The following is a 15,780-nucleotide window of genomic DNA, read 5'->3' as shown; positions in this document are numbered from 1 at the left end:
GTTGTTATAATGTCTCTCTGTCTCAGACGTCACCTTCAGGTTGTTATAATGTCTCTGTCTCAGACGCCACCTTCAGGTTGTTGTTATAATGTCTCTGTCTCAGACGTCACCTTCAGGTTGTTGTTATAATGTCTCTCTGTCTCAGACGTCACCTTCAGGTTGTTATAATGTCTCTCTGTCTCAGACGTCACCTTCAGGTTGTTGTTATAATGTCTCTGTGTCTCAGACGTCACCTTCAGGTTGTTGTTATAATGTCTCTGTCTCAGACGTCACCTTCAGGTTGTTGTTATAATGTCTCTGTCTCAGACGTCACCTTCAGGTTGTTGTTATAATGTCTCTGTGTCTCAGACGTCACCTTCAGGTTGTTGTTATGTCTCTCTGTCTCAGACGTCACCTTCAGGTTGTTGTTATGTCTCTCTGTCTCAGACGTCACCTTCAGGTTGTTGTTATGTCTCTCTGTCTCAGACGTCACCTTCAGGTTGTTGTTATAATGTCTCTGTGTCTCAGACGTCACCTTCAGGTTGTTGTTATAATGTCTCTGTGTCTCAGACGTCACCTTCAGGTTGTTGTTATAATGTCTCTGTCTCAGACGTCACCTTCAGGTTGTTGTTATAATGTCTCTGTCTCAGACGTCACCTTCAGGTTGTTGTTATAATGTCTCTCTGTCTCAGACGCCACCTTCAGGTTGTTGTTATAATGTCTCTCTGTCTCAGACGTCACCTTCAGGTTGTTGTTATAATGTCTCTGTCTCAGACGTCACCTTCAGGTTGTTGTTATAATGTCTCTGTGTCTCAGACGTCACCTTCAGGTTGTTGTTATAATGTCTCTGTCTCAGACGTCTCCTTCAGGTTGTTGTTATAATGTCTCTGTGTCTCAGACGTCACCTTCAGGTTGTTGTTATAATGTCTCTGTGTCTCAGACGTCACCTTCAGGTTGTTGTTATAATGTCTCTGTGTCTCAGACGTCACCTTCAGGTTGTTGTTATAATGTCTCTCTGTCTCAGACGTCTCCTTCAGGTTGTTGTTATAATGTCTCTGTGTCTCAGACGTCACCTTCAGGTTGTTGTTATAATGTCTCTGTGTCTCAGACGTCACCTTCAGGTTGTTATTATAATGTCTCTCTGTCTCAGACGTCACCTTCAGGTTGTTGTTATAATGTCTCTGTGTCTCAGACGTCACCTTCAGGTTGTTGTTATAATGTCTCTCTGTCTCAGACGTCACCTTCAGGTTGTTGTTATAATGTCTCTGTGTCTCAGACGTCACCTTCAGGTTGTTGTTATAATGTCTCTCTGTCTCAGACGTCACCTTCAGGTTGTTGTTATAATGTCTCTGTGTCTCAGACGTCACCTTCAGGTTGTTGTTATAATGTCTCTCTGTCTCAGACGTCACCTTCAGGTTGTTGTTATAATGTCTCAGACGTCACCTTCAGGTTGTTATAATGTCTCTGTCTCAGACGTCACCTTCAGGTTGTTATAATGTCTCTGTGTCTCAGACGTCACCTTCAGGTTGTTGTTATAATGTCTCTCTGTCTCAGACGTCACCTTCAGGTTGTTATAATGTCTCTGTGTCTCAGACGTCACCTTCAGGTTGTTGTTATAATGTCTCTCTGTCTCAGACGTCACCTTCAGGTTGTTATAATGTCTCTGTGTCTCAGACGTCACCTTCAGGTTGTTGTTATAATGTCTCTGTCTCAGACGTCACCTTCAGGTTGTTGTTATAATGTCTCTGTCTCAGACGTCACCTTCAGGTTGTTGTTATAATGTCTCTCTGTCTCAGACGTCACCTTCAGGTTGTTGTTATAATGTCTCTCTGTCTCAGACGCTGCTACCTTCAGGTTGTTGTTATAATGTCGTCACCTTCAGGTTGTTGTTATAATGTCTCTGTCTCAGACGTCACCTTCAGGTTGTTGTTATAATGTCTCTCTGTCTCAGACGTCACCTTCAGGTTGTTGTTATAATGTCTCTGTCTCAGACGTGTTCAGGTTGTTGTTATAATGTCTCTGTCTCAGACGTCACCTTCAGGTTGTTGTTATAATGTCTCTCTGTCTCAGACGTCACCTTCAGGTTGTTGTTATAATGTCTCTGTCTCAGACGTCACCTTCAGGTTGTTGTTATAATGTCTCTCTGTCTCAGACGTCACCTTCAGGTTGTTGTTATAATGTCTCTCTGTCTCAGACGTCACCTTCAGGTTGTTGTTATAATGTCTCTCTGTCTCAGACGTCACCTTCAGGTTGTTGTTATAATGTCTCTCTGTCTCAGACGTCACCTTCAGGTTGTTGTTATAATGTCTCTGTCTCAGACGTCACCTTCAGGTTGTTGTTATAATGTCTCTCTGTCTCAGACGTCACCTTCAGGTTGTTGTTATAATGTCTCTCTGTCTCAGACGTCACCTTCAGGTTGTTGTTATAATGTCTCTCTGTCTCAGACGTCACCTTCAGGTTGTTGTTATAATGTCTCTGTGTCTCAGACGTCACCTTCAGGTTGTTGTTATAATGTCTCTCTGTCTCAGACGTCACCTTCAGGTTGTTGTTATAATGTCTCTCTGTCTCAGACGTCACCTTCAGGTTGTTGTTATAATGTCTCTGTCTCAGACGTCACCTTCAGGTTGTTGTTATAATGTCTCTCTGTCTCAGACGTCACCTTCAGGTTGTTGTTATAATGTCTCTGTTCTCAGATCACCTTCAGGTTGTTGTTATAATGTCTCTCTGTCTCAGACGTCACCTTCAGGTTGTTGTTATAATGTCTCTCTGTCTCAGACGTCACCTTCAGGTTGTTGTTATAATGTCTCTCTGTCTCAGACGTCACCTTCAGGTTGTTGTTATAATGTCTCTCTGTCTCAGACGTCACCTTCAGGTTGTTGTTATAATGTCTCTGTCTCAGACGCCACCTTCAGGTTGTTGTTATAATGTCTCTGTCTCAGACGTCACCTTCAGGTTGTTGTTATAATGTCTCTCTGTCTCAGACGTCACCTTCAGGTTGTTGTTATAATGTCTCAGACGTCACCTTCAGGTTGTTGTTATAATGTCTCTCTGTCTCAGACGTCACCTTCAGGTTGTTGTTATAATGTCTCAGACGTCACCTTCAGGTTGTTGTTATAATGTCTCTCTGTCTCAGACGTCACCTTCAGGTTGTTGTTATAATGTCTCTGTCTCAGACGCCACCTTCAGGTTGTTGTTATAATGTCTCTGTCTCAGACGTCACCTTCAGGTTGTTGTTATAATGTCTCTGTCTCAGACGTCACCTTCAGGTTGTTGTTATAATGTCTCTGTCTCAGACGTCACCTTCAGGTTGTTGTTATAATGTCTCTGTCTCAGACGTCACCTTCAGGTTGTTGTTATAATGTCTCTCTGTCTCAGACGTCACCTTCAGGTTGTTGTTATAATGTCTCTCTGTCTCAGACGTCACCTTCAGGTTGTTGTTATAATGTCTCTCTGTCTCAGACGTCACCTTCAGGTTGTTGTTATAATGTCTCTCTGTCTCAGACGTCACCTTCAGGTTGTTGTTATAATGTCTCTCTGTCTCAGACGTCACCTTCAGGTTGTTGTTATAATGTCTCTCTGTCTCAGACGTCACCTTCAGGTTGTTGTTATAATGTCTCTCTGTCTCAGACGTCACCTTCAGGTTGTTGTTATAATGTCTCTCTGTCTCAGACGTCACCTTCAGGTTGTTGTTATAATGTCTCTGTCTCAGACGTCACCTTCAGGTTGTTGTTATAATGTCTCTGTGTCTCAGACGTCACCTTCAGGTTGTTGTTATAATGTCTCTCTGTCTCAGACGTCACCTTCAGGTTGTTGTTATAATGTCTCTGTCTCAGACGTCACCTTCAGGTTGTTGTTATAATGTCTCAGACGTCACCTTCAGGTTGTTGTTATAATGTCTCTCTGTCTCAGACGTCACCTTCAGGTTGTTGTTATAATGTCTCTGTCTCAGACGCCACCTTCAGGTTGTTGTTATAATGTCTCTGTCTCAGACGTCACCTTCAGGTTGTTGTTATAATGTCTCTGTCTCAGACGTCACCTTCAGGTTGTTGTTATAATGTCTCTGTCTCAGACGTCACCTTCAGGTTGTTGTTATAATGTCTCTGTCTCAGACGTCACCTTCAGGTTGTTGTTATAATGTCTCTCTGTCTCAGACGTCACCTTCAGGTTGTTGTTATAATGTCTCTGTCTCAGACGTCACCTTCAGGTTGTTGTTATAATGTCTCTCTGTCTCAGACGTCACCTTCAGGTTGTTGTTATAATGTCTCTCTGTCTCAGACGTCACCTTCAGGTTGTTGTTATAATGTCTCTCTGTCTCAGACGTCACCTTCAGGTTGTTGTTATAATGTCTCTCTGTCTCAGACGTCACCTTCAGGTTGTTGTTATAATGTCTCTGTCTCAGACGTCACCTTCAGGTTGTTGTTATAATGTCTCTGTCTGTCTTCAGGTTGTTGTTATAATGTCGTCACCTTCAGGTTGTTGTTATAATGTCTCTGTCTCAGACGTCACCTTCAGGTTGTTGTTATAATGTCTCTGTGTCTCAGACGTCACCTTCAGGTTGTTGTTATAATGTCTCTCTGTCTCAGACGTCACCTTCAGGTTGTTGTTATAATGTCTCTCTGTCTCAGACGTCACCTTCAGGTTGTTGTTATAATGTCTCTGTCTCAGACGTCACCTTCAGGTTGTTGTTATAATGTCTCTCTGTCTCAGACGTCACCTTCAGGTTGTTGTTATAATGTCTCTGTCTCAGACGTCACCTTCAGGTTGTTGTTATAATGTCTCTCTGTCTCAGACGTCACCTTCAGGTTGTTGTTATAATGTCTCTGTCTCAGACGTCACCTTCAGGTTGTTGTTATAATGTCTCTGTGTCTCAGACGTCACCTTCAGGTTGTTGTTATAATGTCTCTCTGTCTCAGACGTCACCTTCAGGTTGTTATAATGTCTCTGTGTCTCAGACGTCACCTTCAGGTTGTTGTTATAATGTCTCTGTCTCAGACGTCACCTTCAGGTTGTTGTTATAATGTCTCTGTCTCAGACGTCACCTTCAGGTTGTTGTTATAATGTCTCTGTGTCTCAGACGTCACCTTCAGGTTGTTGTTATAATGTCTCTGTCTCAGACGTCACCTTCAGGTTGTTGTTATAATGTCTCTCTGTCTCAGACGTCACCTTCAGGTTGTTGTTATAATGTCTCTCTGTCTCAGACGTCACCTTCAGGTTGTTGTTATAATGTCTCTGTCTCAGACGTCACCTTCAGGTTGTTGTTATAATGTCTCTGTGTCTCAGACGTCACCTTCAGGTTGTTGTTATAATGTCTCTGTCTCAGACGTCACCTTCAGGTTGTTGTTATAATGTCTCTCTGTCTCAGACGTCACCTTCAGGTTGTTGTTATAATGTCTCTCTGTCTCAGACGTCACCTTCAGGTTGTTGTTATAATGTCTCTCTGTCTCAGACGTCACCTTCAGGTTGTTGTTATAATGTCTCTGTCTCAGACGTCTCCTTCAGGTTGTTGTTATAATGTCTCTGTCTCAGACGTCACCTTCAGGTTGTTGTTATAATGTCTCTGTGTCTCAGACGTCACCTTCAGGTTGTTGTTATAATGTCTCTCTGTCTCAGACGTCACCTTCAGGTTGTTGTTATAATGTCTCTGTGTCTCAGACGTCACCTTCAGGTTGTTGTTATAATGTCTCTCTGTCTCAGACGTCACCTTCAGGTTGTTGTTATAATGTCTCTCTGTCTCAGACGTCACCTTCAGGTTGTTGTTATAATGTCTCTGTCTCAGACGTCACCTTCAGGTTGTTGTTATAATGTCTCTGTCTCAGACGTCACCTTCAGGTTGGAGGATGGAACCATCAATGCTCACAGACCTCTGCTCATCTCCTCCTGTGATTGGATGGCTGCTGTGTTCGGAGGATCCTTCATGGAGAGTGCTAACAACGAGGTGAGTCGACAACACAGAGTAATATCTAGTGTTGGGGTTAGGGTGCTTTGTTCGGAGGATCCTTCATGGAGAGTGCTAACAACGAGGTGAGTCTACAACACAGAGTAATATCTAGTGTTGGGGTTAGGGTGCTTGTTCGGAGGATCCTTCATGGATAGTTAACTTGTCTACAGCACAGTCTGGGTTAGGGTTAACTTCGTCCCAAATGGCACCCTATTCCCTATGTAGTGAAGTACTTTTGAGCAGGGTATTTTAATTACAAGCAAACAGGAAGTACCAGTGAGGAGTTTAACACATCAGCCACTGGCTTCATTAAGTACATTGACGAAGTCATCACTCCACATACAATACCCTATAATGACAAAGAAAAAATACATATTTTATTTTATTGCACTTTTATACAAAATTAAATATAGAAATACCTTATTTACATAAGTATTCAGACCCTTTGCTATGAAACTTGAAATTGAGCTCAGGTGCATCCTGTTTCCATTGATCATCCTTGATGTTTCTTCAACTTGATTGGAGTCCACCTGTGGTGAATTCAATTGATTGGATATGATTTGGAAAGGCACACACTTGACCAAGATCCATAGGGATTACCAGGATCCATAGGGGATATGGGATGTTGACCAGGATCCATAGGGGATATGGGATGTTGACCAGGATCCATAGGGAATATGGGATGTTGACCAGGATCCATGGGGAATATGGGATGTTGACCAGGATCCATAGGGAATATAGGGAATGGGATGTTGTCTCCAGTTGACCAGGATCAATAGGGAATATGGGATGTTGTCTCCAGTTGACCAGGATCCATAGGGAATATGGGATGTTGACCAGGATCCATAGGGAATATAGGGAATGGGATGTTGTCTCCAGTTGACCAGGATCCATAGGGGATATGGGATGTTGACCAGGATCCATAGGGGATATGGGATGTTGACCAGGATCCATAGGGAATATGGGATGTTGTCTCCAGTTGACCAGGATCCATAGGGAATATGGGATGTTGACCAGGATCCATAGGGAATATAGGGAATGGGATGTTGTCTCCAGTTGACCAGGATCCATAGGGGATATGGGATGTTGACCAGGATCCATAGGGGATATGGGATGTTGACCAGGATCCATAGGGGATATGGGATGTTGACCAGGATCCATAGGGAATATGGGATGTTGACCAGGATCCATAGGGAATATGGGATGTTGACCAGGATCCATAGGGGATGTTGTCTCCAGTTGACCAGGATACATAGGGAATATGGGATGTTGACCCGGATCCATAGGGGATATGGAATGTTGACCAGGATCCATAGGGGATGTTGTCTCCAGTTGACCAGGATCCATAGGGAATATGGGATGTTGACCAGGATCCATAGGGGATATGGAATGTTGACCAGGATCCATAGGGGATGTTGTCTCCAGTTGACCAGGATCCATAGGGAATATGGGATGTTGACCAGGATCCATATGGGATGTTGACCAGGATCCATAGGGGATATGGGATGTTGTCTCCAGTTGACCAGGATCCATAGGGAATATGGGATATTGACCAGGATCCATAGGGAATATGGGATGTTGACCAGGATCCATAGGGGATATGGGATGTTGACCAGGATCAATAGGGGATATGGGATGTTGACCAGGATCCATAGGGGATATGGGATGTTGACCAGGATCCATAGGGGATATGGGATGTTGACCAGGATCCATAGGGGATATGGGATGTTGACCAGGATCCATAGGGGATATGGGATGTTGACCAGGATCCATAGGGGATATGGGATGTTGACCAGGATCCATAGGGGATATGGGATGTTGACCAGGATCCATAGGGGATATGGGATGTTGACCAGGATCCATAGGGGATATGGGATGTTGACCAGGATCCATATGGGATGTTGACCAGGATCCATATGGGATGTTGACCAGGATCCATGAGGGATGTTGACCAGGATCCATATGGGATGTTGACCAGGATCCATATGGGATGTTGACCAGGATCCATATGGGATGTTGAACAGGATCCATATGGGATGTTGACCAGGATCCATAGGGAATATGGAATGTTGACCAGGATCCATAGGGAATATGCGATGTTGACCAGGATCCATAGGGAATATGGAATGTTGACCAGGATCCATAGGGAATGTTGACCAGGATCCATAGGGGATATGGGATGTTGACCAGGATCCATAGGGAATATGGGATGTTGACCAGGATCCATATGGGATGTTGTCTCCAGTTGACCAGGATCCATAGGGAATATGGGATGTTGTCTCCAGTTGACCAGGATCCATAGGGAATATGGGATGTTGACCAGGATCCATAGGGAATAGGGGATGTTGACCAGGATCCATAGGGAATATGGGATGTTGACCAGGATCCATAGGGAATATGGGATGTTGACCAGGATCCATAGGGAATACGGGATGTTGACCAGGATCCATAGGGAATATGGGATGTTGACCAGGATCCATAGGGAATATGGGATGTTGACCAGGATCCATAGGGAATATGGGATGTTGACCAGGATCCATAGGGGATATGGGATGTTGACCAGGATCCATAGGGGATATGGGATGTTGACCAGGATCCATAAGGGATATGGGATGTTGTCTCCAGCTGACCAGGATCCATAGGGGATATGGGATGTTGTCTCCAGTTGACCAGGATCCATAGGGAATATGGGATGTTGACCAGGATCCATAGGGAATATGGGATGTTGACCAGGATCCATAGGGAATATGGGATGTTGTCCAGGATCCATATGGGATGTTGACCAGGATCCATATGGGATATGGGATGTTGACCAGGATCCATAGGGGATATGGGATGTTGACCAGGATCCATAGGGGATATGGGATGTTGTCTCCAGTTGACCAGGATCCATAGGGAATATGGGATGTTGACCAGGATCCATAGGGGATATGGGATGTTGTCTCCAGTTGACCAGGATCCATAGGGAATATGGGATGTTGACCAGGATCCATAGGGGATATGGGATGTTGTCTCCAGTTGACCAGGATCCATAGGGAATATGGGATGTTGACCAGGATCCATAGGGGATATGGGATGTTGACCAGGATCCATAGGGGATATGGGATGTTGACCAGGATCCATAGGGGGTATGGGATGTTGACCAGGATCCATAGGGGATATGGGATGTTGACCAGGATCCATAGGGGATATGGGATGTTGTCTCCAGTTGACCAGGATCCATAGGGGATATGGGATGTTGACCAGGATCCATAGGGAATATGGGATGTTGACCAGGATCCATGGGGAATATGGGATGTTGACCAGGATCCATAGGGGATATGGAATGTTGACCAGGATCCATAGGGATGTTGTCTCCAGTTGACCAGGATACATAGGGAATATGGGATTTTGACCAGGATACATAGGGGATATGGGATGTTGACCAGGATCCATAGGGGATATGGGATGTTGTCTCCAGTTGACCAGGATCCATAGGGAATATGGGATGTTGACCAGGATCCATAGGGGATATGGGATGTTGTCTCCAGTTAACCAGGATCCATAGGGAATATGGGATGTTGACCAGGATCCATATGGGATGTTGTCTCCAGTTGACCAGGATCCATAGGGAATATGGGATGTTGTCTCCAGTTGACCAAGATCCATAGGGAATATGGGATGTTGACCAGGATCCATAGGGAATATGGGATGTTGACCAGGATCCATAGGGAATATGGGATGTTGACCAGGATCCATAGGGAATATGGGATGTTGACCAGGATCCATAGGGAATATGGGATGTTGACCAGGATCCATAGGGGATATGGGATGTTGACCAGGATCCATAGGGGATATGGGATGTTGACCAGGATCCATAGGGGATATGGGATTTTGACCAGGATCCATAGGGAATATGGGCTGTTGACCAGGATCCATAGGGAATATGGGATGTTGACCAGGATCCATAGGGAATATGGGATGTTGACCAGGATCCATAGGGAATATGGGATGTTGACCGGATCCATAGGGAATATGGGATGTTGACCAGGATCCATATGGGATGTTGACCAGGATCCATATGGGATGTTGACCAGGATCCATATGGGATGTTGACCAGGATCCATAGGGGATATGGGATGTTGACCAGGATCCATAGGGGATATGGGATGTTGACCAGGGTCCATAGGGGATATGGGATGTTGACCAGGATCCATAGGGGATATGGGATGTTGACCAGGATCCATAGGGGATATGGGATGTTGACCAGGATCCATAGGGATGTTGTCTCCAGTTGACCAGGATCCATAGGGAATGTGGGATTTTGACCAGGATACATAGGGGATATGGGATGTTGACCAGGATCCATAGGGGATATGGGATGTTGACCAGGATCCATAGGGGATATGGGTTGTTGACCAGGATCCATAGGGGATATGGGATGTTGTCTCCAGTTAACCAGGATCCATAGGGAATATGGGATGTTGACCAGGATCCATAGGGAATATGGGATGTTGACCAGGATCCATAGGGGATATGGGATGTTGACCAGGATCCATATGGGATGTTGTCTCCAGTTGACCAGGATCCATAGGGAATATGGGATGTTGACCAGGATCCATAGGGGATATGGGATGTTGTCTCCAGTTGACCAGGATCCATAGGGAATATGGGATGTTGACCAGGATCCATATGGGATGTTGTCTCCAGTTGACCAGGATCCATAGGGAATATGGGATGTTGTCTCCAGTTGACCAGGATCCATAGGGAATATGGGATGTTGACCAGGATCCATAGGGAATAGGGGATGTTGACCAGGATCCATAGGGAATATGGGATGTTGAGCAGGATCCATAGGGAATATGGGATGTTGACCAGGATCCATAGGGAATACGGGATGTTGACCAGGATCCATAGGGAATATGGGATGTTGACCAGGATCCATAGGGAATATGGGATGTTGACCAGGATCCATAGGGAATATGGGATGTTGACCAGGATCCATAGGGGATATGGGATGTTGACCAGGATCCATAGGGGATATGGGATGTTGACCAGGATCCATAAGGGATATGGGATGTTGTCTCCAGCTGACCAGGATCCATAGGGGATATGGGATGTTGTCTCCAGTTGACCAGGATCCATAGGGAATATGGGATGTTGACCAGGATCCATAGGGAATATGGGATGTTGACCAGGATCCATAGGGAATATGGGATGTTGACCAGGATCCATAGGGAATATGGGATGTTGTCTCCAGTTGACCAGGATCCATAGGGAATATGGGATGTTGACCAGGATCCATAGGGAATATGGGATGTTGACCAGGATCCATATGGGATGTTGAGGGAATATGGGATGTTGACCAGGATCCATAGGGAATATGGGATGTTGACCAGGATCCATAGGGAATATGGGATGTTGACCAGGATCCATAGGGAATATGGGATGTTGACCAGGATCCATAGGGAATATGGGATGTTGACCAGGATCCATAGGGGATATGGGATGTTGACCAGGATCCATAGGGGATATGGGATGTTGACCAGGATCCATAGGGGATATGGGATGTTGACCAGGATCCATAGGGAATATGGGATGTTGTCTCCAGTTGACCAGGATCCATAGGGAATATGGGATGTTGTCTCCAGTTGACCAGGATCCATAGGGAATATGGGATGTTGACCAGGATCCATAGTGGATATGGGATGTTGTCTCCAGTTGACCAGGATCCATAGGGAATATGGGATGTTGACCAGGATCCATAGGGGATATGGGATGTTGTCTCCAGTTAACCAGGATCCATAGGGAATATGGGCTGTTGACCAGGATCCATATGGGATGTTGTCTCCAGTTGACCAGGATCCATAGGGAATATGGGATGTTGTCTCCAGTTGACCAAGATCCATAGGGAATATGGGATGTTGACCAGGATCCATAGGGAATATGGGATGTTGACCAGGATCCATAGGGAATATGGGATGTTGACCAGGATCCATAGGGAATATGGGATGTTGACCAGGATCCATAGGGAATATGGGATGTTGACCAGGATCCATAGGGGATATGGGATGTTGACCAGGATCCATAGGGGATATGGGATGTTGACCAGGATCCATAGGGGATATGGGATTTTGACCAGGATCCATAGGGAATATGGGCTGTTGACCAGGATCCATAGGGAATATGGGATGTTGACCAGGATCCATAGGGAATATGGGATGTTGACCAGGATCCATAGGGAATATGGGATGTTGACCGGATCCATAGGGAATATGGGATGTTGACCAGGATCCATATGGGATGTTGACCAGGATCCATATGGGATGTTGACCAGGATCCATATGGGATGTTGACCAGGATCCATAGGGGATATGGGATGTTGACCAGGATCCATAGGGGATATGGGATGTTGACCAGGGTCCATAGGGGATATGGGATGTTGACCAGGATCCATAGGGGATATGGGATGTTGACCAGGATCCATAGGGGATATGGGATGTTGACCAGGATCCATAGGGATGTTGTCTCCAGTTGACCAGGATACATAGGGAATGTGGGATTTTGACCAGGATACATAGGCGATATGGGATGTTGACCAGGATCCATAGGGGATATGGGATGTTGACCAGGATCCATAGGGGATATGGGTTGTTGACCAGGATCCATAGGGGATATGGGATGTTGTCTCCAGTTAACCAGGATCCATAGGGAATATGGGATGTTGACCAGGATCCATAGGGAATATGGGATGTTGACCAGGATCCATAGGGGATATGGGATGTTGACCAGGATCCATATGGGATGTTGTCTCCAGTTGACCAGGATCCATAGGGAATATGGGATGTTGACCAGGATCCATAGGGGATATGGGATGTTGTCTCCAGTTGACCAGGATCCATAGGGAATATGGGATGTTGACCAGGATCCATATGGGATGTTGTCTCCAGTTGACCAGGATCCATAGGGAATATGGGATGTTGTCTCCAGTTGACCAGGATCCATAGGGAATATGGGATGTTGACCAGGATCCATAGGGAATAGGGGATGTTGACCAGGATCCATAGGGAATATGGGATGTTGACCAGGATCCATAGGGAATATGGGATGTTGACCAGGATCCATAGGGAATACGGGATGTTGACCAGGATCCATAGGGAATATGGGATGTTGACCAGGATCCATAGGGAATATGGGATGTTGACCAGGATCCATAGGGAATATGGGATGTTGACCAGGATCCATAGGGGATATGGGATGTTGACCAGGATCCATAGGGGATATGGGATGTTGACCAGGATCCATAAGGGATATGGGATGTTGTCTCCAGCTGACCAGGATCCATAGGGGATATGGGATGTTGTCTCCAGTTGACCAGGATCCATAGGGAATATGGGATGTTGACCAGGATCCATAGGGAATATGGGATGTTGACCAGGATCCATAGGGAATATGGGATGTTGACCAGGATCCATAGGGAATATGGGATGTTGTCTCCAGTTGACCAGGATCCATAGGGAATATGGGATGTTGACCAGGATCCATAGGGAATATGGGATGTTGACCAGGATCCATAGGGAATATGGGATGTTGACCAGGATCCATAGGGAATATGGGATGTTGACCAGGATCCATAGGGAATATGGGATGTTGACCAGGATCCATAGGGAATATGGGATGTTGACCAGGATCCATAGGGGATATGGGATGTTGACCAGGATCCATAGGGGATATGGGATGTTGACCAGGATCCATAGGGGATATGGGATGTTGACCAGGATCCATAGGGGATATGGGATGTTGACCAGGATCCATAGGGGATATGGGATGTTGACCAGGATCCATAGGGGATATGGGATGTTGTCTCCAGTTGACCAGGATCCATAGGGAATATGGGATGTTGACCAGGATCCATAGGGGATATGGGATGTTGTCTCCAGTTGACCAGGATCCATAGGGAATATGGGATGTTGACCAGGATCCATAGGGGATATGGGATGTTGTCTCCAGTTAACCAGGATCCATAGGGAATATGGGATGTTGACCAGGATCCATATGGGATGTTGTCTCCAGTTGACCAGGATCCATAGGGAATATGGGATGTTGTCTCCAGTTGACCAAGATCCATAGGGAATATGGGATGTTGACCAGGATCCATAGGGAATATGGGATGTTGACCAGGATCCATAGGGAATATGGGATGTTGACCAGGATCCATAGGGAATATGGGATGTTGACCAGGATCCATAGGGAATATGGGATGTTGACCAGGATCCATAGGGGATATGGGATGTTGACCAGGATCCATAGGGGATATGGGATGTTGACCAGGATCCATAGGGGATATGGGATTTTGACCAGGATCCATAGGGAATATGGGCTGTTGACCAGGATCCATAGGGAATATGGGATGTTGACCAGGATCCATAGGGAATATGGGATGTTGACCAGGATCCATAGGGAATATGGGATGTTGACCGGATCCATAGGGAATATGGGATGTTGACCAGGATCCATATGGGATGTTGACCAGGATCCATATGGGATGTTGACCAGGATCCATATGGGATGTTGACCAGGATCCATAGGGGATATGGGATGTTGACCAGGATCCATAGGGGATATGGGATGTTGACCAGGGTCCATAGGGGATATGGGATGTTGACCAGGATCCATAGGGATATGGGATGGGATTGACCAGGATCCATAGGGGGATATGGGATGTTGACCAGATCCATAGGGATGTTGTCTCCAGTTGACCAGGATACATAGGGAATGTGGGATTTTGACCAGGATACATAGGCGATATGGGATGTTGACCAGGATCCATAGGGGATATGGGATGTTGACCAGGATCCATAGGGGATATGGGTTGTTGACCAGGATCCATAGGGGATATGGGATGTTGTCTCCAGTTAACCAGGATCCATAGGGAATATGGGATGTTGACCAGGATCCATAGGGAATATGGGATGTTGACCAGGATCCATAGGGGATATGGGATGTTGACCAGGATCCATATGGGATGTTGTCTCCAGTTGACCAGGATCCATAGGGAATATGGGATGTTGACCAGGATCCATAGGGGATATGGGATGTTGTCTCCAGTTGACCAGGATCCATAGGGAATATGGGATGTTGACCAGGATCCATATGGGATGTTGTCTCCAGTTGACCAGGATCCATAGGGAATATGGGATGTTGTCTCCAGTTGACCAGGATCCATAGGGAATATGGGATGTTGACCAGGATCCATAGGGAATAGGGGATGTTGACCAGGATCCATAGGGAATATGGGATGTTGACCAGGATCCATAGGGAATATGGGATGTTGACCAGGATCCATAGGGAATACGGGATGTTGACCAGGATCCATAGGGAATATGGGATGTTGACCAGGATCCATAGGGAATATGGGATGTTGACCAGGATCCATAGGGAATATGGGATGTTGACCAGGATCCATAGGGGATATGGGATGTTCCAGTTGACCAGGATCCATAGGGGATATGGGATGTTGACCAGGATCCATAAGGGATATGGGATGTTGTCTCCAGCTGACCAGGATCCATAGGGGATATGGGATGTTGTCTCCAGTTGACCAGGATCCATAGGGAATATGGGATGTTGACCAGGATCCATAGGGAATATGGGATGTTGACCAGGATCCATAGGGAATATGGGATGTTGACCAGGATCCATAGGGAATATGGGATGTTGTCTCCAGTTGACCAGGATCCATAGGGAATATGGGATGTTGACCAGGATCCATAGGGAATATGGGATGTTGACCAGGATCCATAGGGAATATGGGATGTTGACCAGGATCCATAGGGAATATGGGATGTTGACCAGGATCCATAGGGAATATGGGATGTTGACCA

At 45.8% G+C, this 15,780-nt stretch overlaps 1 protein-coding gene across 1 annotated transcript in view; it reads left to right on the top strand.

The window, feature by feature from the left end:
* LOC118380926 (rho-related BTB domain-containing protein 1-like) overlaps positions 1-15,780 on the top strand; it is a 59,287-nt gene that overhangs the window by 25,526 nt on the left and 17,981 nt on the right. The window contains 1 exon segment of the mRNA XM_052505577.1: positions 5,796-5,914. Within this exon segment, the coding sequence (XP_052361537.1) occupies positions 5,796-5,914 (119 nt within the window).

The sequence above is a fragment of the Oncorhynchus keta genome, unplaced genomic scaffold (genome assembly GCF_023373465.1).
Source record: "Oncorhynchus keta strain PuntledgeMale-10-30-2019 unplaced genomic scaffold, Oket_V2 Un_contig_2407_pilon_pilon, whole genome shotgun sequence".
Taxonomy (NCBI): Eukaryota; Metazoa; Chordata; class Actinopteri; order Salmoniformes; family Salmonidae; genus Oncorhynchus; species Oncorhynchus keta.
The sequence above is the reverse complement of the archived record's forward strand: the minus strand, read 5'-3'. Positions and strand labels throughout refer to the sequence as shown.